Source organism: Struthio camelus, chromosome 2 (assembly GCF_040807025.1).
Source record: "Struthio camelus isolate bStrCam1 chromosome 2, bStrCam1.hap1, whole genome shotgun sequence".
Taxonomy (NCBI): domain Eukaryota; kingdom Metazoa; phylum Chordata; class Aves; order Struthioniformes; family Struthionidae; genus Struthio; species Struthio camelus.
Genome location: NC_090943.1, coordinates 70,090,874 through 70,112,861, shown reverse-complemented (window position 1 = coordinate 70,112,861; position 21,988 = coordinate 70,090,874). Strand labels below are relative to the sequence as shown.

At 42.1% G+C, this 21,988-nt stretch overlaps 1 protein-coding gene across 5 annotated transcripts in view; it reads left to right on the top strand.

Moving 5' to 3' along the window:
* MOCOS (molybdenum cofactor sulfurase) overlaps window positions 1–21,440 on the top strand; it is a 250,951-nt gene extending 229,511 nt beyond the window's left edge. For 4 of the 5 annotated variants that reach the window (XM_009676755.2, XM_068936214.1, XM_068936215.1 and 1 more), the window contains one exon: window positions 637–16,677. In XM_009676755.2, the coding sequence (XP_009675050.2) occupies window positions 637–783 (147 nt within the window). In that variant the 3' untranslated portion in view covers window positions 784–16,677. Of the gene's footprint in view, window positions 1–636; window positions 16,678–20,263 lie in introns of those variants that run through there. The other variant, XM_068936213.1, reaches the window with a different exon arrangement.
* Window positions 21,441–21,988: the final 548 nt, after the last annotated feature.

The window sequence follows — 21,988 nt, the reverse complement described above, 5'->3', positions numbered from 1 at the left end:
CCTGTTTCTTTTTTCTTGATTGTGCTGTATCACAAGGACACACATTTAAGTATTAGTTCTTATGTAGGATGGCTTCAGAGTTAATGATAACAAGCGGTAGTCCTAATAAAACAAGCTTTCTGAATATTTTCTGTAAAATATACTGAAATATTCATAAAAACAAATGAAGGGAACAGTCACAAAGGCTAGACAAAGCAAAGTTCTGTTAACGAAGCGAATAATTCATGCTAGAGATGTAAGACTTTTCCTCACTGTTTGAACATATATACTTTCTCGCACTGCCTGCCCTTTATTTTGTAAAAAGACATTAACTGTATTTGTCCAAAAGCCAGAGCAGTCATTAAATGACAAGACTGTGAGGGAGTGTAAATTACATATGTGGTACTATGGAACTCATGATGAACTTATTTATCCAGTTACATACAGTGTTCTCCCTGAATAGCATGGGACTGGCTCTTGTTTACCAGTCTATTAGAGCTAATCAGTTAAAATGTTCTTAATTACATGGAGATCATGCATATGTCCTTGTCCTTAAAGTAATATTGTTTTTCTGAATATACCTGGGTTGTGAGATCCTCTGTAGATCTTATTACTCTAGCATGAGTCGCATCTCAATGAATATTTTGCTTTTTTCAGACAAACTTTGGTATATACCTGATGAACCAGCCCTTGTGCTCATCCTTTCCAGATATTTTATCCATTGGATCTCAAGTACTTCCAGTGTTGAAGGAGAATCCTGAAATTCAACCTCCACCATCCAGTGAAGAAAAATGTTCAGGATAGATTATCTGGCGGAGATGAGCCTTACGTGCAACGCTAGGGAAAAATCAGGAGTCAGTTATTTAAAAAAAAGGGAGAAAAACCTTCCACTGATTTGCTTCTGGCTTGAGTCTTTTAATTCTCTGTTTGCTGTAAATGTTATCAGATGCCGGTACCCTTGATAATTACATCTCGCCTACATGTTTTTTCTTGTGATTAAGTTAGAGCAACCATAACTCTTCTTTGCTCAATTGCTTCAGGATGCAACAGGTTTGATCAAGTTTTACTGGAGAGTGGATGACTCTCAAAACAAGCCCAACATTGTTGTCAGAAACCCACATCTCAATGAGGGAAAGTAAACACAAAAAAATACTACCTCCTTATGTTGTTTTGTTAAAACCACTTAAAGGATAGAGGATGCAGGACTTGCTTTAGAAACAGTGTGGGTGGGAGGGGGAGAATAGACGACATCAGGACATGAGATGAGCAGTTCTTTCAGCTTTTCAAAAATTAAACTGAAGGTGAAGTATAGACAGTCTGAAAGCATAGGAGAAGAGGGAACTAGTAATGGGAAATCAGTGTCTCCCTCCTGGGAAGGCGTATGTGTGAGGATGCCATAAAGGTCCAAAGATCAATGAAGATTCAGTATGCCATTTGCAAAACACGTTGCCTGTAAAGTAATTTCATCCATTTATTCTAGCCTTCTTTTTCTTCTCTTCTACCTTTTTCCCATTTGCCACATTTCCATCTGATTTGTGCTTTTTGCAGTGCCTTCCCACAGACTTGTTTGCTTGCTTATTTGTGGATGTTGATACATTCTTTTTTTTCCTAATTAGAGATTTCTTAACTAGTGCAACCTCATTTCAATAAAAACTTTGTTTATCCTCAGCAATCTCTAGTGGCCAAAATGTTGAGACAGCCACTTGACTCTTGCAAGTTTGGATGCTTCTCCCGCCCAAACAGGTCAAAATACTCTTTTTTTCCTGCTCTTCATGGCAGTTTCTGAGCATTTGATATTGTCATTCTTACAAGACCTTTGGGTTCTCTTCTCCCCTAAACAAGACCCATGTTTTCTGACATCCGAGAGCAAATGTCTGAAGTCCAGGACTTGGCCTGGAAAGTCAGTTGTCCTAAAAATAAAACAATAAATGAAACCACCACAGAGCAAAAAACATAGGGAAAGTCAACGTTAACACAAGAGTGAAAACACTGAGGCCGGGTGTTGTCTGACCTCCAACATGTGTCCAACCAGATCCAGGGCGATTTCATGCTTTCAGGAAGTCCTCCTGTTGATCTAGCTGGCTGCTCTATTGCCACATGGCAAGTGAAATTTTGGCCCATTAAAAGCGCTGTCAGAACTCTCATCCAGCGTGATTTAAGTCTTCCTTGGGGCAGTTTTGGCTCAAACTGTGTGAAAGCGCTTGTGGCTGAAGCAATCCTTGAGTTGTTTGAGTTTTGAGTATAGACCTGAAGAAGAATTGGTCAAACAGTCATTCTGAAAGGGGAGTGATTGCCACAGAGTAACGTACAGTGGGCAAAGGGAAGTGCATCACACCTAGAGTGTGAATCAGAATTCAGAAAATATTCTTTTTTTTTCTTTTCTCTCTCTCTCTTTTCTTTTTTTTTTTTTTTTTGGAACTGGTTTTGCTCACTTAAGCTGCTGCAGGCTGCTATTAGTCTCTCAACAGAGCTTTGTAATGGAAATGAGGAGAGTCATTATCTGTTTCTTACAACCTGCCATAAAATATGTAGAAAGAGTGACAAGTTTTCTGTGTATGTAAACTGAGGATCAGTTCTGAGAGCTGTGTATTCCATTTCTGAACCCAGGCACTGCTCCTTGATGTTTGCTTTGAAAACCATGGATTTTATCTGTCTAATAGTCAATGATCTGATGTTGTAATGAGCAGGCTTTCTGCAGCCTTGAAAAGCAGTTTCCTGGTTTCTAAATCTCTTAACTGTTTCGCTCTTTGCCTTTCTGGTATGCCGAATATTGTTTTGTTGGCTAGAAAGCTAGCGTAGCTCTGGCAAATTTAATATGAAGAAACCTGCTGTATGCTGACCTTCAGGTGATCTCTGGTACTTTATTCTGTCCTCTTCACCTCACCAGTATGTTATTTGTTTAAAATGGCACAGGAGTTGGAAGAGGAAACTGAGAGCAAACCTCAGCAAACTCTGTTTCATTTGTTACTGTTGTACTACAAAATAAGTCACTTTGGTACACAGTGGCTTGACAAATACTGTTTTTGAGTAGCCTTAATGCAATGTATGATAACTAAGAATGAAAGGATTTGAACTTTAAAAATGTCATGCTTGGTCATTTGGACCTATTATTTACAGGCAATTATTCTTTCTCTCTGCTGTGGCCTAGTAATATTAGAACAAGAATAATTTTACCATTTTACAGGGGAAAAAAAAATCCCTCTGATATATGAACATTTTCATTAGTATATTCTGTGCATTTCCCAGAAGGAACATTATTGTGCTACAGTGATAGGAAATGTCACAATGCTTCAAATTGATGGAAGAGACATAAAGAAACTTTCATCTCAACAAAAGACAGTGTTTCCCTTCTAGTAAGTGGACTGTCCCCATCAGTATTGAGATGTTGTCTTCACATCAGTGAAGACAAATTCTTCTGAGAACCAAAACTCTGTGGAAAATCCTGCAGTACAAAGACTCGCTTTTAAATTGCATGTGCTGGAAGTTTTATAGAAGAATCATCCCTTCCATAATGTGAAAAAAAATTGAAAGGAGTAGCCTAGCACAATACAAACCCAGATACTGGAGGAATGAAGAGAGTATAAACACTTCAAAACACTGTATATATATATGTTGTAGATAAAACATTCTTTAAGTGGGTCACTTCTCAATGTTTAGAGCATTTGGAAAAAAGACAATTTCGTGTGAACGCAGACTCTTTCCCGTTGCTGCAAAACAAAATCTTTGGACTAATGGCAGATACATGTTTACCTTCTATGGATAAGAAAAGTAATTAATGGAGTATTTCCACAGTACTATACATAGAAAGTCCTCTAGATATTTGAAAACTAAGTCTATATTTCTTTAAAATAAATTATTGAGACACATTCCTTTTTCTGTGGAACTTAAGTCCTTCTCAAATCTCAAAGCAAAAATGACGATTATTACAAGCTCTAATAATAGCCAAGAGGCTGAAATCACAGAACAGAAATCATCTTTTCCAGGAGAAGCCTCTGAACTCTGTGTTCTCTAACATGACTAATATATTTCAGACACAGTTTATGTTTTATTTACTTTCAATGGCATACTTCTAAATGTGGTCAAAATAGTAGGTCACCCTTCAGTCAAAATCATATACAAATCAAAGGAAGGACTGCTTAAGGAACTGGATTGCTGTTCATAAAGATTAGGCTCTGCATTTTTTCTTCAGTCTGATTTTTAACTCTCTTAGAAATGAGGCCAATAAAATTTAAATTGTGCTTGACGTGTCTACTGGTGGTGCTTACATTCTTGACCCTTGAGTTCCTGAGGTGCCTTGAAGTTCTGCTTCTGGGCATTGGCGGACTCACGCGGTATGTGGCTCAGCGCTGCTCAGATGCCTCATTGCTGTTGAGGTTCACAGGTGAGGTGTTCCTCCAGCCATTGCACTGACAGCCTCTGTCTAGTCAGCGTGCCAATCAGTTGCGTGTTCATCTTAGGCCCTGCACAAAATTTGCTCATAACCACTGGTTTCCTTGAAAATATGTCCAGAGGTCCATGTTGGACCCATCTCTGTTAACCCAAAGGTTTAGTGGTTGGAGCCCTCACCAAGCGTGTTGGAGAAGAGTAGGTTCATTTCCCTTATTTGCCTGGAGGGATTCAACCCCATCTTTCCCAGCTGTTTAAACCACTAGACAATAGGCGAGACTGGGGACCTAACAGTACTGGGTGTGTGTGGGAATCATAGGTGAAGGCTTGTCACTCCCTTCTCATGATTCTCTGTGATTCACTGGGCCAGAGAGAGAGATGTAGACACAATGAGACAGTATCTGAGCATGACTCTGTGAGCTACTCATTTGGGCGGCCTTTTGGATTCACTGGGGGTGGGAGGGGAAGAGGAAAATTACTTTATAACCCAGTAGGTAGATCACTGCTGTGGAGGTGAAAGATGTGGGTACATCCCTGTTCCTGTGATTATCTATACAGCTATCATGAAGCAGTCACTTAGACAAAATATAGACACAATCCCTGGAGAAGGGACAAGAATCCAGCGCGTTCCTCCTGTCCATTGGGCGTTGGGAGTCAGGAGATTACAGAAGCTTGTTTGCTTCCTCGGGGCTTCAGTGGAACTTCTCCAACAAGAGTAGTTGAGAACGCCCCAGCTGTGTTTTGGAATAGGCCATTACAGGAAATGTGAGTTTGAGTCCTCTCTGACAGCAAAAGGAAGTGAACCCACGTCTCTGTTGTTCTGTGTAAGTACACCAGCCTGGAGGCCAGAGCGAAAATTAAAAAAAAAAAAAAGGGGGGGAAAGAAGAGCAGCCTCTCCTACAGTCAGATTTTTTAAAATGTAGTGATATACCTTCCTCCTCCACCCATTGTGTAATTTTTTAGGAAAGAAAGGACTTAGGTACCCTCAGGCCTGTGAATCAGATTCAGAGAATTCAGAATAAGGCATCGACAGGTGATATTTGAGATGCCTCTGTTCTTTCCCTTTCATGTTGACTAGTTTTTACTTTGCTTCTCGCTCCGTATGATAGCTGCTACGTGTCCCTTTTGGTGGAAGAGGACGTGTGCAGGTGTGCTGCCTAAGGGGTAAGTAAGTGACTCACTCGGGATTGTGGATTCTCAGCAGAGACAGGGGAGGGAGCTTAGGGAGAATAGACGTGCTGCAGCCTTGAAGAACATTTAGAAGACCCAGAACAAGAGGTTGGTGCCGCGTTCGCAGTTATTTAGTTGCTGACGTGTCTCATTTGAGTTACTGTGGGCTAGCTGCTTCATAGTCAGCTGAAAATGTTGATGATGGTTACTGGAATGATCCTAATACAGCAGCATCATGGCAAATTAGAAATGACATTGTTCTCAAACAGCCACTCGCCTGGCATGGCACATGCATAGTCTATAATTAGGTGTGTTTCCTGTGTTAATCCCAGTTTCTGCTGTGAGCCAATCTATTCCAGACTTAGAACCAAAACTTCTTGGTGCAGTGCAAATCTTTCTGGACGTCAACATCAGCTTATCCCAGATAACCAGTGTATTTCATCTCTGAGCCCATCTCATGTTTTTTACTAAGTAAGTGTCCCATCTAGGTTAAAGTACTTTGGCCAGGATTTGTAATGCAGAGTTGGTACCTCAATCCAGAAGTGAAATCAGCTTTTGGTTTCTGTAGGGCTGTGTTTTTCATGAGGCTGTATGTGAAAAGCCAGCTATGATCTAATGTCAGGTATGGCGTTTTCTGCTATTTGTGACAGGATGGATCAGATAAAGCTGTTGAAAATTCATGAGTTATGTTTTGCCAAAGCAAAATACAACTAGGAGAGTAGAAGGCCCTGCACTGCTGAACCCGTGTTTGTTTCTAAAGATGAGGAAGAGACACCCTGTTCTCGAAGCGACTGCTTTTTTCTGAGGTGCCCATCATTGTCTTAATTGATGTCATTCCCTGTGGGATGTGTACTAGGAATTTGTCATTTCATAGGTTTAGCTAGAGTCTTTGGACTGTGGCTTGTCCTCAGATCTGTTGTATTTAGTGCCATATTCAAAAAGTTTCATTTAGCAAACCCTTCAATGGTGAAATGAAATTGAATTTGCCTTGTGTCAGAAGTTTGTCCTTCTGTTTTAGGGAATGAGAATGCCCAGTTTATGCGTTTGGCTTAATATTGGAAGCTCAGTGCAATGATTTAATGCACTTAAAAAGACAAGGGTCTTGTCTGAGTGTATCATCAGTCAGTGAATGCTTATAGAAAGTTACAGTGTTCATCATAATTCACCGCAACCGTCTACTGAATTAGAAAAAAGACCTATGCTACAGGAGGTGGGCACAGCTTGCTAACGCTCATAGTTTGGGAGAGTTTCGACCTAACGCATCTCAGTCGTTTTATTTTTAGTCTTGGAAAATCACCTCAGAAAAGAGCATGCACAGTTTTCCTGAGGAGTTTTTCTGAGGAGCTCAGGATGTGATGCTCCATCTTTTGTATGAGACGGACACTGGGGAGTCTGACAACCAAATGGCCGTTGTCTCACAAATAGGACGAGTCCTCAGAAACATACAGGTGCAGAACAAGGTTCTACAATGCAGTTGTATACCCTCTCTCTTTCATCCTAAACTAAAGAGCAATTTACAATGGATCGGTTGGCTGAAATCGGAGCTTGGCTCTTATACAAAAATCAGGGACCTCCCACTTTATGATTTGGTTTAGGAATCATTTCCTCTAATTGCACTGATGTGACACAGGACGTACGCTGGCGAGCTCTCCTGCACGGCATGCCACGCTGCAAATTAGGGGTTAGGTATGCTCGTGGGACCTGGGACCTGCGTAAAGAGGCAAGAAGCTGCCAGCCAGGGCACAATTAAAAGCCCATAGATGTTGCTAATTTAGGTTGCCAAGCTTGGGGCATGTTTAGTTAGTTGTGCATGATTTTATATTCAGGAAGTGTTTTTTCAGGTTCTCGTGCTATTTGCTGTTGTCTTGTACTGACATAATCAATTCATTTGGTATTCATTCAATCTCATATGCCTTTCCCGCTGGTACTGCATGGTAATTTGGAACTATTTAAGTGTAAAGTGAAGAACATATCGAGGAAGAGAGACTCTTGACATTTCATGGAGCGGGTAACCTGAAACAATTGGTTAAATTAGTCAAGTAAGATTGAGGATGTGTGTATCAGAGGCTTGCCTGAAATAGGAAGAAAAATGCAAACGGATTCCTGTGTTCAAAGTGCAGAAACAGTACAAGCCAGCAGTCATGTATTTAAGAAGACAAACATGATTTAAGTGTGATCATCAGGTATTGCAACTGACATATTTATCTGTCCTTGTATTAAATAAATATTCTGCTCCAAATAAGAATACTTGGTATAGGAAGGCCATTCTGCCCTGTGATATATTTCTTCTACTTTCTTCCTGTCATCAGCCCCAGAATACTAATGGGCAAAATATCTTCAAAAATTACAAATCCCATTTTGTAAGAGGAATTTAGCTTTGAAAAGGCCAAAACAATATGCAGCATTTCTGAGCTGAAAGACTACAAGTCTGGCAGTTAGCTGTATAGTGATATTACACATTCAGTCGTTTGGAAAAACGACCATGACATTTATCAAAGAGAAGAAAATTGAGAGTGATTCAGCAGTTAGAGGGGATGTACACAGTCAGTCATTATGTTATGTGTGGAGAGAAATGCTTGCAGGAAAACAATTCCCTTAACATACACACACATGTCTCTCAGAAACTGCCCGCATTAGAAAGTGTCCTTATGTATGTCTAGTTATTTTTCTGAAGTCTCTGACGACGAGCTTTGTGCCACAGGGAACAGGTAGAGATGGAGAGGCAAAGCGATATCAGGTAGGCAAGTACCAGAACACAGTGAAATAATGGAACCTTTTTGCTATCTACAGCATTCTCGATAGGCAAAGAGCATCACAATTGGCTTTGAAAGAATATTAAAAGAAGTGGGTAATGAAATTAAGGAAAATAGTGTAGGCCTTTATAAAATGCATTAATATAAATAAAAGCAATTTCTAGGCTTGTGGTGCTCTATTTCATACTTCATCCTACTAATTTTTTCTTATTGCACTAACTTCTGGATCCTGGATAAAAGTCTCTGAACCCATATTAATTATTGTCAGCTAATTGTTGAGAAAGGCACTCATGCTGGGTCAAGTTACTAATCAAAGTACTTACATCACAAGCTAGATCTTAAAATCATGGACTGAAAATATCTAGATGCAGGATTGGAAGGAGGAGAGCTCACAAAGGGGAGAGGTTTTCGTGAGAAAGAGGAAACTTCTAGCTCTTAATCTTGCAAAGAAAAGCTGACAAAAAGCTGTAGTAAGACTTACTGGTTCAGAAATGTCAGGATTTTTGACCTCTTGAGGCATTATTTTGATATACACTCAGCCTTTCTTAATCTGGACTTTCCTGTGGAAGTAATAACTGCAGCTGTCAGAAAGATGATGTGCTATCATGAATGGCAGGTGAGATGAAGCCTCTTAAGAGGTCATCAGTACAACAAGAATTTGTGGCTCTCTGGTGCCCTTAGAGCAATTAGACTATTAGCTGTGAGCCCAGATGTACAGCTGGAAATGGGGCTACAAATAGATGAATGCACTTGGGAATTGGGAAATTCTGCCTTAAAATGTGAGATCTCCCCTCCAATTTTCAGTTTCTTCTTGTTCCCCTCTAAAAATAAAGTCGCATGAACACAGATGTGATCAGACTGCACTCATGGGGACTTCGCTGGGATTTCCTTTCCGTTATAAATAAGTAGCTTTCTCAGCTCATCAGCCAGAATGTACCTTGTAATGAAATAACAAATTAGAAAGAATAAAAAATGAGTGTGATAGGCTTTGAAATTCATTCATGTGAAGCTTGAAATTTTCAGTGATATTAATGTTCATGAATTCCTGGTTAGTGAACTTCTTGGTTATCAAATTGTCACTCTCAGAGAATAGCTTAAATTTGAAAGGACCTCTGAAGATCACCTAATTCAATGTGCTGGTACAAGCTTCAGGTTTGCTCAGGGCTGTCTCCAGTTGAGTTTTGAGAATCATCAAGGAAGGCGATTCCACAACCTCTCTTGCCAACCTGTTCCAGTGGTTGATCACCCTCGTGGTGAAGAAATTTTTCCTTGTATCCTCTCAGCATTTCAACTTCTGACTGTTGCCTCTTACCCTTTCCCTGTGTGCTTTTGAGAAGACTCTGGCTCAGTCTTCTCTATGTCCGCCACCAGCTTTCTCTTCTCTGGGCTGAACAAACCTGGCTCCCTCAGTCTCTCCTTCATGTGCTGTGTGCTCCAATCCTCAAGCCTTCGTATTCAGTGAAAAAAACGATGAGTGAATTCAGACATCCTTTGCTGAATACTGGAAGATCTAAATCAGAGTACCCAAGAAATTGCCTCGTGAACAACGTAACTGAATGGTATTCTCCATCATTTCTTTTGGAGAATGAGTGAGAAGGGCTAGGCAGTTCATGCAGATAGCATTTCTCTAGCGAGCTGGCTCATAAAGTTACATTATTACAAGAATGGATCCATCAGTTTGGAGACCTCTCTATGATATGTCCACTTAACCTCCTTGAAAACAAGCCTAGAAGTTACTTTGTTTTAAATCAAATCTTACACTGAGTACAGGATATTCTTGATTCAGTCCAGGCAAAGTTTGTTTTTCTATGATTTTTTTTTTTTTGAAATACATTCTTTGTAAAGTTGGAATCTGGTTGAAATCTTGGGCTTAATGAAGTCGATGATAGAATTAAATTGATCTCTGTTGGGTAAACGGCGGTCTCCTTCCTCTCCTGTCTACTTCTGTTGGAGGTAATCATGTTTGTTTCCCTCAGGAAGGTCTAGATGGATCTTCACAATATTCACAAAGCTATTATGTGACTCAAGCATTCTCCATTGGGCTAACAGAACAATTAAATAACGAAAAACTAGTGCAGCCCACCATTTCCTGATTTAATAAAGAAACTGCATCCAAAAGGAGCTAATCAGCTTTGTCATTAGCAAGCAGGCAAAATAAAGTTGACAGTAGTTGACAACTCTATCTTTGTGTTTATCCCTTTAGCATATATAGTGCAAAAAGTGGGAATCGGGCAGAATAGGTGATCCTGGGAACAAAATAAAGGCTAAGCTGTTGAGCAGACTGATTCTTGTCTTCCTTGCACCTGGCATACTTATTTGTCCTCGTGAAACCCATATATAAGAAACATGATCATCGTGGCAGCAGCGAGTCCTAGCTCTGAAATCCTTGTGCTCAGATATGAATAACTTGCATGAATTTCAAGGTGATGAAGACTCAGAATCAATAGGTTAGTTTTATTTGAAAGAAGCTGTATAGCCAAACATCTTTGATGAAACTGCAAAGCTGGAAATTATTTCTATGTTTTTTTTCAGTTCTGAAGCATTACAAGGAGCAGGATAATGTTGCTGCCATAGCAGCTGAAGTTTGTGAATTTGAAAATAGGATAGGATATTCTTGCAGCCAAGTGTTTTACAACCAGCTAGAGGATAAAAAATCAGTCAACTTTTCGGGCATTTGTGAGCTCTTCTTCCCTTTAATGTGATATCCTCACATGCATATTAGCTAACTGAACTACAGAGGAGCTGTGCAAATCCAGGCTCCTCCAGCAGATGACTTGGAAGACTCCCAAGAATCCAATATTTGCGGTGAAATGCAATTGATTTCAGGGATGAATCTAAGCCCAATCTATTAGAGAATTATAGCAAAATGGAAGTAGAAGAGTCCTTGAGACCTTATCAAATCAGTCCCTCAACCCTAGGTCAGCACCAAGGATAACCACATAACTCCCGACACGTGTTTGCCTGACTGATGAAAGGATCCAAAAGGATCCCTCGTTCCAGCGTGATTCAGGCTTTGAAGCAGTAGGTATGCTTGACGTTTGTTTTTCAGCTAGTGTGCCAGGGCAGAGTGGGAGCAGGGCTGCCCCGCAAAGGGACAAGCGGAAGCTGCGGTGACCCCAGCACAGCCATGCCACCATCAAGGGGTCCATCCAGGGATCCATTCAGGGCCACCGACAGGCAGGGCAGGGCAAGATGGGGTGCCCCGGCCCATGGCGGGTCCTGGTGAGGCTCCTTAGAGCCACTTAGGCCTATTAGTGCCCCCAGGGACTTAACCTACTGTGAATTGTTCTCTGAAAGATCTGCACCCCTTTATGTAACAACTGTCATCGATTTCCATCTAGGCCAAAAAGCAGTAATAACTATTTTGATTAAGGACGTGTAAAAGTCGGTTTACTTCCAAAAGAACATGGAACATCTGTACACTTCATTCTTAGTGCAAATTCAATAAGTTTCACTGACTTTTTTCCCTACCTTTTTCAAGTAACCAGTGTGCCCTGGGGTGGGCTGGTGAGCAAGGCGATTGCTTCTTTCTTACCATTTCAATAAATAGCTGAACTTGGAAACTTTTGTCTTCTTTGGGCTGACGTAGACTGACACAGCCTTGCACGTAGGCTGTTACAGACTGCCTGAACCATGCTGTGTTCAGAGGCTTATACACATGTACGTTAATGTCCAAAGTGCAGATCTTGATTAAGAGGTTTTCCCAGTCTGGTCAGCTAAATCCTCTAATCACCACCAGGCTGTAAGAGATCTGAGGGATTTCTATTGCCTGTACCCTGAACTTATTATTTCTCAAATGACGGCTCACCCTATATCAGCAGAGCTTTAGCTCTCTTAAAACTTCCAAAATGGAATATAAAAAGGAAAATTCATGTCAAACGGATGTTTACCACCGCTGACTGATGCTCTTGCAAGAGATACTGTGACCTAAAGCGGATCAATTAGAAGCATTTCTCTTTCTTTAATCATAAATCTCCTTAAAGCAGGAAATAGTATGAAACTCGAAAGAAAGATAAATGAGCCTCATTAAGAGGAGTAAGGTATGATTAAACAATGAGGTAGTCAGGGTGGGTAACAGATCAGGCCAGCACTGAACTGGGGAGGACTCATCTAATTGCCACTGGCTTCCCAGCCCAAAAAGGGGTGGTAGTTCAGAAGTTAAACATAGGTCCTGAGGTACGCTATCACAATGCTAAAAATTACACTTTGGAGAATGAACCACACTGATCCCTAAAAGTAAACTCAGAAGAATTTTTGAACTGATGAGTTCGTAATTAGCCTAACAGATGACAGTTCAGGATGGGTTGCATTCACTTCTGGTGTGAGGAAGCAAAATCTTATTCATTGGCTTCCACAGAGATGTGACTTCTGTGATATTAATGTGCCCGTGAAAAGGCAAAAGCACAGAGAACATTATCCTATTTTTAATTTCCGTAAGTGGCAACACTCCCTTTGATTTTAAAAGAAGCAGGACAGAGCTGTTTGTTTAACTATACCAAGTCCTCCCCTTTGGATGTAATAGAAATTAATGTGCAGCTCTGTTGACTGTTATACCCTGCTGTGTGTGCCTAATGCTGGGAGAAGATATTACTTTCCACCCAGTGAAACTAGAATGGTGCTCACTCTTCTTGTAACCTCTTTGAAGCCTCTGTGCTCAAGGCAGAAGCTAAGATCCAAAACTGAGGCATTTTAACAAACAACATCGATGACCTTGTGCTTAGCGTTGCACGTAGACAAATAATTGCACCATCATGCTGTGTCGTGCCACTTACTTAATGCACTCTTATGCAAGAGAAAGTAGCTGGGAGGTGCTTTACGTGTTTGGGGTGAGTGGCACAGCAGCCTCGACTGGATTGCGCACAGCCAGGGCAGCTTTCTTGTGGTGAAGGTCAGGAGACTTGATTCTCCTTGGCCTTGCAGCCTGGGCACATTCGTGCCTGCCCAGCATGGACTCCTTCCTTCCACTCTGACCCACGTGTACTGCTCTGCCATGGGTGACCTGTCAGCTTTACCAAGCAAGTGAGCCATGTACAGCTGGTCTGTCAGTCCTGGCACAGTTGCATGTCCTGCCCAGGGTTTGCAAAATGCGTGTGGGATTTTACCGCAAAGCTGAGCTGCACCATCTTACCCCTGCTTTCTCAAGTGTGCTTGTCAGGCAGCTCCAAGACCCTGTGCTGTGGAGGCCTCTCTGCTTCTATGGTCCAGGTTGAAGCAGTAGCCCCATAACCTGTTTGTTTTGTTTTGTTTTTTGTCTACAGCTCTTGTTTGCCAGTCTCTGCCCTTTTGGCCCAGATATGAAGTTTCTTAAGAGTCTCCAGGCTTGATTCCTGCAGCTCAGCCTGCTTGTGGCTCCTCCTGGGGGGCAAGCAAGATGTCAGTGGTGATGAGAGAAAGCAGCAAGCCCTGTGGGAAGTGCACTGGCCGTGCAGTAGAGCATGTCACAGCACCGTCCTCCACTGAGTAACCTGTTTTGGGGGACAGGTTACTCAGACCTGAAGTCTTAGTAGTGAAAGAGCTTAGCTAAGATCTATAAGCTCCCTGTGGTCTAGGACCCATTGTATTCCAGGTCTGGTTCTGAGGGCAGACTTAGATGTTTTCTTTCTGTGCTATTTGAGTTCAAAACCATACACATATGATGGGACTAATCTCCTAGGTGCATGAGGCTGGGCATCCTTGTTCTTGGGCCTTCTCCGTAGTCTGAAGAATCTATCTTTCTGTGGAGAGGGAGGATGATATTTCAGTCCCTCAAAGCAGATGAGGGAATTGAACCCCAAGCTTTCACGTCCTGGGTCAACATTTGGACTGGCAAGGTCTGCAGAAGTGGAGCCGCTAGTGTCTCTTTCACTTTAAAAGAAAAGAGCTAGTTTGCTGGGGGAGGGTAGCAACCACTTCAGGAGAAGAGCTATAGATCGTAAATGGATGGAAGTACCCCTCTATGGTCCTCAGTCTCTCTGGCAAGACTCATTGCAGGCGTCAGCTTTCTGCCATCACATCGTGCTGTACAACTGTTGGTCTTTCAGCCACAGCTTGCCCTGTGTCCCTGCTGTTTTGGAGCACAGGTCTCAGACTGGCCTTGCTTTTCCTCAGCCCCAGGCTCTGCCTAGGGAATAGAGGCCACAACCACAGGGCTCCATGGAGCCATGGGATAGTTTATGGTAGAAGAGGCCTCAGGCAGTCATCTCATCCAGCCTCCAGATACCAGACAGGCAGAGAGAGACCTAGGGCACCATTTCTTCATCCCTCTGCTGTCCATTCTTGCTTTTGCACAAAAAGGTGAAGGAAGCCTTCACAGTCCAATATTTGGGGGGTGGGGGAGGAGATGGAGTAGGAGTCAATTTACAGGATGAGAAAGGGAGGGAGAAGTTGAATGGCAAAAAGAGCAAATTTATGTCAGGTCTACAGCTCCTCTTAGTTCAGTCTCTGTTGTGCTTTGCCCTTTGAATAGTTTAAATAAGTTGGCTAGTTACGATCAATGCCAAAATGCGTTGCTTGCCTTTGTTGGCCTGCTTATACTCACAGGCGTAACTGCAAGACCAGGTTCAGTAAGGAAGAAAAGTGGATTTCTGTACTGTGCCTCTAGATGGCAAACTTTATCTGTTCTGTTAATCTTACCTATTCAAAGCAAATATGTTCAGGCTCAGCCACGCTGGAAAAAACACCCTACACTGCGGAGACCACTTGGTCAGTTCTGGCATATAAGTTCCTAGAGCCCTGTGCAAGTTTCAGTAGGGAAAAAACTACAGATGATGCAGCAAGTCCTCGAGAAATGTGTTTATTGGTGGACTATGATTTGTAAGGTACGATAATGAAATTTTGTTTGAAAGACAACATTTTTTGTAAACCTCCTTACTGCACCCTAACAACGAAAATCTTGTTACTTTACTCCCAGAGGTGTTTTGCTTTGCTGAATGTGAGGGAAGTCTCTCTCTTCGCCAGTTTTTCTTGGTATTAATTGCAGTCATTATTTTCACAGTTGCTGAGCAAGTAAGGGGCAAGTGTAAGGAATCTGAAATAGAATGAGGAAATCAATAAAACTGCCCTGAGACCTGATTGTGATCTAACTCCAGTGTAATTAGTAATGACTCCAGGGGAAATTCCTGGCATAAAGGAGCTGTAAGATGTCTGGTCTTTCGGTGCCTCCAGTATATGCATCTTAAATAAGAATGATGATAAAGACCTGATACTCTGTGTCCTGTTCTGGCTTTTAAACTGCTATAAAGTCAGCATGATGATACGGTTGTGATACAGAATTGTTGTACAGACCTCATGGTATTAAACGATTTAATGTGAAGCAAGACAGCAAAGAATCCAACCCATCTCTCTGTCTGGAAGTCTGAATACATTCCCAGTCCTATGCCTCATACAACAGGAATGGAGCTTCCCAAAGCACTCCTCATATTTCTGAAAACCCCATTTTAGCATTATATCTCTGTGTAACGGGGTTATATATCATGGTAGTTGTCATTCTGAATTTCTGTGAAGGGAGGAAATGATGCCTGTAAAGACTGCTGTTTGTGTCCGGTGTTGTGCTGTTTGCATCTTTTCTGTGTGGCCCTTGCTGAGACACTGGCTGGGCCTCTTTGCCTATGTGAAACAGTTCGTGAGCTCCTCCAGGGAGAGAGCACCTCATTCATTTCCCAGGTGATGAGGTAGAGAGCATTTTGCCCAGGCGTGATAAATGGAATTTTTCATATCGGTTACCCTGGCAGACTTTTCTGTAGCCCTAATGATCCATGTGAATTTTAATGTTCAGTTTAAGTTTGTCCTGTCTGAGTTCCAATCCACTACTTACAATTACATCCCTCAATCTCCTTTTTCTTTTCTCCTACTCCTTGTTTAAGTTGCTTGTTCTGTCATGCTTCTGACTGGACAGTAAGGGTCTTAGACTTAGACTTTAATTTGTTCCACAAAATGTCTGAGCAAACTTTAGGTGTTGTATAAACACATAATGATCCAACTCACATTGCTTATTCTGCTCTAAGTGATTTATCTCCTTTTTTGCCCTTTTACCCTTAAAATACCGTTGTCCTAGGGATTTTATAGTCTACCTAAGCTCCTTCAATTTTCTTCAAATCAACCTTCCCAGCCTGGAGATCATTGTGGGTATTGCTTGACTCAGAATTTGCTTTCTGACAGGGAGATGTCCAGATCTTGCACCATTCTGCTGGTCACATCTCAACCGAATCACTTTGTGAGAGTCCTTATCTCTTGCTTCTCTGATGCGAAGCCTCTTTGGTCAGCTTCCTGCTGCCACCATGTCGTGCTGCACACTTGTGTCCCTGGCAGCGCCTGCTCCTGTGGAGCTTCCCACCTTTCACTTCCCTGGTGACTCCATGCCCTAGATAATGAACTGGTTTGTATCTGGTTCTTGCATAACTATTCAAGGCAGGGAATCGAGAAACCTGTTTACCTGATTTCTGCCACGTAGGGTCACCATACACGTCCAAGCACTTTGTCCTTGGACATGAAGGATCCCCCAGAGCAGTGGGGGAAGTGGATGAATCTAATTCCTCTGGTTTTACTTAATCAGAGTTGACTGACAGTGAAAAGGAGAACATGCCATGCCCTTATATGTTAATATATGAAATGCAGGAAAATGTCATTTTGGCCATCTATAAACATATCTATTAACATATAAATGTGTCCATAAACATGACTGAAGTCTTGTATTGTCCAGAACAGCTCCCCCACAGACCCATTTTGACAAAGAAGCTGTAATAGCATAATCTGGCTTGATCTGAGCCAGCAGACTTTCTCTTCTCCTGATTTCTTCCCCAGTTTGATTGCTGAAGGAAAGAATTGGCTTATTGGCTCTGCTCACAAGCAAGGACACGGTAGGCATGGCGGGGCTGTAGGACCGAATCTTTTGCACGGACATGCAGTATGTCCTTATGCAAGCTGGCCTCTTGGTCTTTCCTCATGGCAGAGAGGAATAATCAACATCTGAACTCCCTGTTGTAACACAGCAGGTTTTTCTTTCACTCTAATTATAAAGATGCCCATGATTGATAAATAGGTGCACATAGACCTTCTCTTTCAAGGTCAGAGCGTCCCAGAGCATCCAGGACATCTTTTGGAGATAGGTATGCATAATTGCTGAGAAAAAATGATGATGTTAGTGACTTCTATGCTGAATAAGCAGGGAGGGAAGCAGTGGCCTCTGACAATGTGCCACCTAGGGAATTTGGGAGGAGGATTTATCTCCTCACAGATCTGTATGTACAATATGCTGTGGTCACTGTGTATTGCAGCTGAGCATCAAGTCTAATCAAGTTTAGGTTCTTCTTTTTGTATTTTTTTTAATACTGGTACTTTCGATATGTGTGTAATCATCCATGCCTCCACTTGTTGAGCACTTTTGTTTCCTCTCTCCTTTACGCGGAATTGGATCCGTGAGCATTGCCTGAATATTTGTATTTCTTGGATCATGTTTTTATGCCATCTCCAATTAAGAATCAATGAAAAAACCCTGAGGAAATTACTTTTAGCCTATATTTCTAGTCACAAAGGAGTAGGTCACGCAAACTAAACGCACCCCTGCTTCCTTAGCTAAGGGCTATGCTCCCCAGGCTAGAGTAGACCCAGCGGGCAGGATGTCTTCCGAGGAGCTTGGTGCTAAATTATAGCACTTGCACAGGTAAGTTTTTCTGCCTGATGGGGGAGGCAGGGAGGAAATGGGAGGGCAGGCTACAGCCACCTTTTTCCTTTTACAGAGGGCAATGAATCTCTCGACAACTTGGGCTCTTGTTTTCATCTCCCTTGCGCTGCTCTACATAAGGAGTAGCTTAAGCACAGCATGAGTAAAATCTGAGGTCAGGTTCTGCTGTCTCCCTTGTTAAATATGCGGCAGTTTGGAGGACTGCAGTTCTTCATGCGTTGAGTCCATCACCAATTTTTTAAAAGAAGTGTATTTTAAGAACATTATATAAATGTGTATGTATAGACATATGATGAGACTTCTCACAAATCGGAAATGTCTCATAATGCTGATGAAGTGGAGCTTTTGAATAAAGAATTTCTTTACCTACCTCAATAACAAATGTGATGGATGTCTTTCTTACCCTATGCGGCACTGTGGTATACTGATAAATGTGTATCATACTGCTAAATGTGTAATACAGATAAGCTAACAAATTCTGTGCTTCTGGAAAAGCCATGCTTTTCAAGTCCAGTCTCTCTATACAATCTTAAGCTGTGTTCATGCCGACAGCAAATAATAATTGTATTTTATCACAAAGAGGGAAAGCAAGAATGGCTACCAGCTGGATAGCCTTTTCAAATGATCCGTGCCAAATCTGCTCTTCCAGAGCATGACCTACATCTTGTTGCTGTCATTCTTCTTTTCTTTGTATTACTGGCTCTCAATTCACGAGGCTTCTCCACGCAGGGCCGGTCTGTTGGGATGCCAAGTAAGTACCAAATGCTTTTGGCTGTTTCCCAGAGCAGAACCATCTCCTTAAAACAATGCCATAAACATTAAATGAAAGCCCTAGGGACCCTGAACAGTACTTTATTGGAAAGCCAGCAGTCAGGGAGCTACCATGGTCCTATATTTTCCTATACACAGGTGGAGCAGGGATAATGGACAGGACCAAGTACTGAAAGGCCAGCCAGGCCAAGGGTGCCAGGCATCACAGGAAATGCGAAAGGAGGGAGATCTCCCCACCTAATGGCTATCCAGCTGGTCATAACCCAGCCTGGGCCTCCTTTGTGAAAAGCTTTTCTAATGTAAACAGTGCTCTTTAGGTTTCAAGGAAGGCCTGGGGAAAATGACTGGCTGTACAACAGACTTTTGTTGTTGCCGGACCAGTTGGCTCACTCAGCGTCTTACATCTCCTCACTACGCTTTGGTCAGAGTCATGTTATTATAAGTATATAATTGGGTATTTAGGTAGCAGCTCCTCTGTTAAGACTACAATTTAAAATAATGAAGGAATTTAATTTATATCAGTCATGCTCCCCATAGGAGCTCAACACAAGGCTATAATAAGCTAATTTAGAAATGACACATATTTCCCTCAAACCCAGCCAAAATGAAAAATGTAAAAATGAGAAGGACTGACTGGTTCTGTGCTCATGAGAGCTCATTCCAAAAATAGGGCTGAGCTGGTTAAAAATGCATTTGCTTAGGCGTACGAGCAATTTGGAAGTTTCTTCATAGCTTTCACAGGCCAAATTAGACCAATTCAAGAATAAATGAGTCACAGGGCATTTTGATTGGCTGTCTTTTAGCAAGAATTAGAATTAAAAATTGCCTCATGCATAGTGTTGGCAAACTGATTTTAAAGGTTTGTAATTTGGTTTTTGAGAACCAGTCAAATCAAGGGTTAAGAAGAAGCTCTTAGACATGGGCAAATTTCCAAAGCAGTCAGAGACTTCATTCACTAATTGAAGTTGGTGTCAGGAAGCATGTTTTAACATGACCTTCAGGAAGTTCTTTAATTTGTTGTTAATATATCAGCCATCTCTTTTCCCTCCAGTATAAACAGCAGCTTTACCCAGATTTTTTTTTTTTTCTCCGTGCAGTAGCAAAGATAGTAAAAGGAGCTTCTGAACCTGAACCAGGAAAGAACGAAGATGATGATCGTTCCTGGAGGAAGAATGCCTTTCTTTAATAGCCTGACACAGCAGGGTGGCTGCCCTCAGATTAGGAAACTGTTTCAAAGCCTTGGCATTACCTAAGCGAGGTCGTTGCCTGTAGGTTATCCGAAAGGCTGCAGCAGGCAAGCCCAGCCACTTCCACCCCTCCGACCTGGAGGCTGAGTCAGGCTCTCTCCAGCTCAGATCACGCCGTTGTGTCTCATGCAAGCCTCAGCTGCTGCCACTCGTGCTATCATAGTGTAGAAAATGCTCTGGTTTCTCTTGGGTTGCCTTTGCCAAGACTGTCCAATTAGTATCACTGCCCTAATCGTGAGTGTCTTTTCTCCCTCTGGTCCTTGCTCCCTGGGAGGATCTCTCACTATCTCTCTTTCAGAGACCAGACTGAAGTCACAGGAGAGTCTGAGTCCACTAGAAACATTATCCTGCGTGGCAACACGGAGAAGATGCACAGAAGTTGAGCTGAGACAGTGCCAAATAAAATGAGAATGTCCACAGACCCACTGCTGTGACTGGGGTGAAATGCAAAGCCTATTCTCTCACCCAAAAAAAAAGCCCAAGGCCTTGCACAAAGGTTTTATGCTAAGAAGGCTATTTAACTAGCTGTTTGAGTACAACCTCACGTGTGCACACTCTTACTGGACTATCCTAAAGATTGCATTATAGCATCTGCATGGGAACAGTTGTACCAGGATTAAACACAGACTTCTACCGCATTAAAAGTGGCGCAACCCACATAAATTAGAAACTGGAAATCCTTCCACTGCATTGGCAGAGCAGGTGAGCTCCATGCTGACCAAGATTTTCACACCTGAATGTTGATGTTTTTAATGCAACCAGCTTGGGAGCAACCCAAAATGCTAAGGGTGGTTGCAGGGCATCAGGTGAGAAAAGGAAGGGAATCTTTGTTCTTCTGCACATACAACAATGCCATTTCTTGGTGGGGCAAAGCCCGGGACCAGGAGGAAGATTCTTGCCTCCTACTGACGCTTTGCAAATGTGCAAAGCTGCACAAATGCAGACCACTATGTCATTCGATGTAGGAGAATAAGCTAACAGGAGCAAGGTGAGGCTCCTCAGGCATTCACCACAAATTCAGATGAACAGGTTAATTTTCTGCTGCCTTTTCCTGGAAAATCACAGCTTGCAATAGATGGAAGGATTTCTAGGTAGCAGCAGCTGCTGAAATGAATTGCAATTGCAGGACAAGAGGCAAAGGGCAGAAACTGAACCACAGGCAGTTCCATCTGAACCTGAGGAAAAACTTCTTCACTGTGAGGGTGACAGAGCACTGGAAGAGGTTGCCCAGAGAGGTAGTGGAGTCTCCTTCCCTGGAGATATTCAAAACCCGGCTGGATACCTCCCCGTCCAAGCCAGTTCCACAGTTCTGAATTGCTTGGATTATTCTTCCATCCCTTCCACCAAAATATGGCCTGTTCCCCTAAAGCATTTTATTTTTGATTGGATATATTCTTTTGAAGGCAGTGTGTTCAGTCACTTCAAAAAAAAACCCAAAAAAACAACATTTTACTAAAGAAGTGATGCTAAGCTCTCTGAAGGTAAGTCTACGTTAGCAATCAGTGCAGACCAATAGGAGTATGGATCTATAAAGCATCCACACTATATCCACCTCAGTTTTTTTTTTTTTTTTTTTTTACCCTGTGGACTGTTTGTCACTGGAGTGCAGGAGATGCACTCCTGGACAATGTCTCCCTTTGGAGGCATCTGGAAGGGATGCTGTTCGCACGCTCTTCGCCCGAACTGAAGCCTAGGGTCTGGGAGAGTCACTTCAGCGTGCTCTCCTGATCTGGACTAAGGTGCTACTGCAGATGCAGTGTGAGCATGAAGCTGACCCGCATCAGGAAGAAGACCCACCTGCTTACAAATGACTTACATCGTTATATGCCGAGGTGCTACTGACTAATGAGGTAAGCTATCCAAGGTATTGTACAAAGGGGTTTTTTTGTTTTTTGTTTTTTTGCTTAGTGGATCTTTGCTCTAACACAATGTATAAGTTGGATTCCCTGTTATTTTTATGTCAGGTTTTGTATCACTCTGTAAAAATTATTAATGGAACAAGCATTTCTTTGATGTAAATCAC